At 63.1% G+C, this 1,997-nt stretch overlaps 2 protein-coding genes across 2 annotated transcripts in view; one reads left to right on the forward strand and one right to left on the reverse strand.

Annotated features, from left to right (window-relative positions):
* The window catches only part of LOC104987065 (double C2-like domain-containing protein gamma), an 8,022-nt gene extending 7,033 nt beyond the window's left edge, over positions 1-989 (forward strand). The window contains exons 3-5 of the mRNA XM_010837826.1: positions 19-172; positions 330-426; positions 501-989. Of these exons, the coding sequence (XP_010836128.1) occupies positions 19-172; positions 330-426; positions 501-631 (382 nt within the window). The 3' untranslated portion in view covers positions 632-989. The remainder of the gene's footprint in view (positions 1-18; positions 173-329; positions 427-500) is intronic.
* Positions 990-1,362: 373 nt separating this feature from the next.
* Positions 1,363-1,997, reverse strand: part of NDUFV1 (NADH dehydrogenase (ubiquinone) flavoprotein 1, 51kDa) — a 6,206-nt gene continuing 5,571 nt past the window's right edge. The window contains exons 9-10 of the mRNA XM_010837680.1: positions 1,628-1,773; positions 1,363-1,515 (exon numbers count right to left, since the gene is read on the reverse strand). Of these exons, the coding sequence (XP_010835982.1) occupies positions 1,429-1,515; positions 1,628-1,773 (233 nt within the window). The 3' untranslated portion in view covers positions 1,363-1,428. The remainder of the gene's footprint in view (positions 1,516-1,627; positions 1,774-1,997) is intronic.

The following is a 1,997-nucleotide window of genomic DNA, read 5'->3' on the forward strand; positions in this document are numbered from 1 at the left end:
AGGTGGCCGGGTGGGCAGTGGGGGTTCCTCAGAGTGCCCCCGTGGCTCACCTCTCTGGGGCCACACCGAAACCAACCTCATCTCTCCCAGTTTCCTGCATCCCAACACAGGGAGGAAATCGAAATACAAGACCAGCGTTCGGAAGAAGACCCTGAACCCCGAGTTCAATGAGGTAGGCCGGCCCGAGAGAAGGCAGTCCCGGCTGCTGGGGGAGGGGTCGGCATCCTGTCTCACAGTACAGGCCCCAGCCACCCTGGGCCACTCGCCTGAGTCTGTCCCTGAAGCTGTGAAGGACTAAGGCCGCCTCCTTTTCACCGCGTCCCCTGCAGGAGTTCTTCTACGCAGGCCAACGGGAGGAGCTGGCCCAGAAGACGCTGCTGGTGTCTGTATGGGATTACGACCTGGGCACGGCTGACGACTTCATTGGTGAGCGGGAATGCGGGGGAGCTAAGTCGGGGGTTGGGACTCCCACCTGGCTCCTGACCTGTCCCCAAACCCAGGTGGAGTGCAGCTGAGCAGCCGGGCCGGTGGGGAGCGCCAGCAACACTGGTGCGAATGCCTGGGCCACAGTGACCGCAGGCTGGAGCTGTGGCACCCGCTGGACGGCGCGCCCCTCCAGCTCAGCGACTAATGGGGCCCCCAGCCTGGCCGGCTCAGTGCCCCTTCCCCAGGCTGACCCACAGCCTCTCTGCAGAGCTGGAAGGCGCTGGGCTGCTTCACTCCCGCTATCCAGCCCCTGGTCCGTTGTTTCCTTCCTTCCCCACTTCCAAATTCACCCCACCGTCAAATCACGAAGCAAGAATAAACCTCTCCTCCCAACCAGACCAGACAGTCCGTTTTTTCCCTGCCATCGCCTCACAGGGCAGAATGGGCGCTGCTCTCCTTGCTCCCACCCTCCAGAGGCCTGCACAGGGCCAGGACCAGGTCTGGACCCCAGGCCAGTTTTCCCCTCCCCACTCTTGATTGCTGCACTGAGGGATAAACGCTCAGGGAGGTCTATGACAGGGGCTTCCCTAGTGGCTCAGCGCATAAAGAATCCGCCTGCAATGCAGGAGACAAGGATTCAATTCCTGGGCCAGGAAGATCCCCTGGAGAAAGAAATGGCAACCCACTCCAGTATTCTTGCCTGGAAAGAATCCCCTGGACAGAGGAGCCTGGCGGGCTTCAGCCCAAAGGGTCCCAAAGAGTCAGACATGACTGAGCACGCCCAGTCTGTGACAGGTTGACACACAGGAGTCAAGATGTCAACTCTCAACATGACCTTGTCCTGACCTATCCCCCACCGTCTGAGAAACAAGCCTCTGTGAGTCACGGGCTGCAGCAGCAGCATGCAGGCAAGCAAGGCCACAGAGAAGATGCAACGAGAGAGTGGGTATCGCTAGCTTTATTGTCCAGCCGTCCAGACAGACGGACACCAGCCCCGTGGGCTCAGAAAGCTGCTTGCCTGGCCTGGTGCTGCTGGGCAAACTGCTGCATCCGCTCCTCGAGCTCCGGCCGGAAGTGTCGGATCAGGCCCTGGGGTGGGGGTGGGGATGCAGGGAGCGCTGTGTGAAGCAGGGTGTGAAAGCCCCGCTGCCCCCCCAATGCCTGGGCACTCACCCCCCGTGCCCCTCGTGGGGCAGCATACCTGCACGGGCCACGCAGCCCCATCGCCCAGGGCGCAGATGGTGTGGCCCTCGATCTGCTTGCTGATCTCCCACAGGGAGTCGATCTCTGCCGGCCGGGCATCTCCCCTCACAAAGCGGGCCATCCCCTTGTTCATCCAGTCCACACCTGTGCCGGGGCAGCAAGAGACGGCCTGCTGACCCCCCGGGCCGGGGTGCAGGGGATGGAACCCAAGGGGTGCAGGTCATGGGGTCGGGGGGCTGAGAGAAGCCACAGCAAGCTGGGCGCCTGCAGCAGTGCATTCAGGGTCCGGAGCCCACACCACCTGTGCCCCGTGCCCCACCCACGCCACCTGTGCCGCGTGCCCCACCCAGGCCCGGCATGAGCCACAG

This window comes from Bison bison, unplaced genomic scaffold (assembly GCF_000754665.1).
Source record: "Bison bison bison isolate TAMUID 2011002044 unplaced genomic scaffold, Bison_UMD1.0 scf7180017864080, whole genome shotgun sequence".
NCBI classification, from domain to species: Eukaryota; Metazoa; Chordata; class Mammalia; order Artiodactyla; family Bovidae; genus Bison; species Bison bison.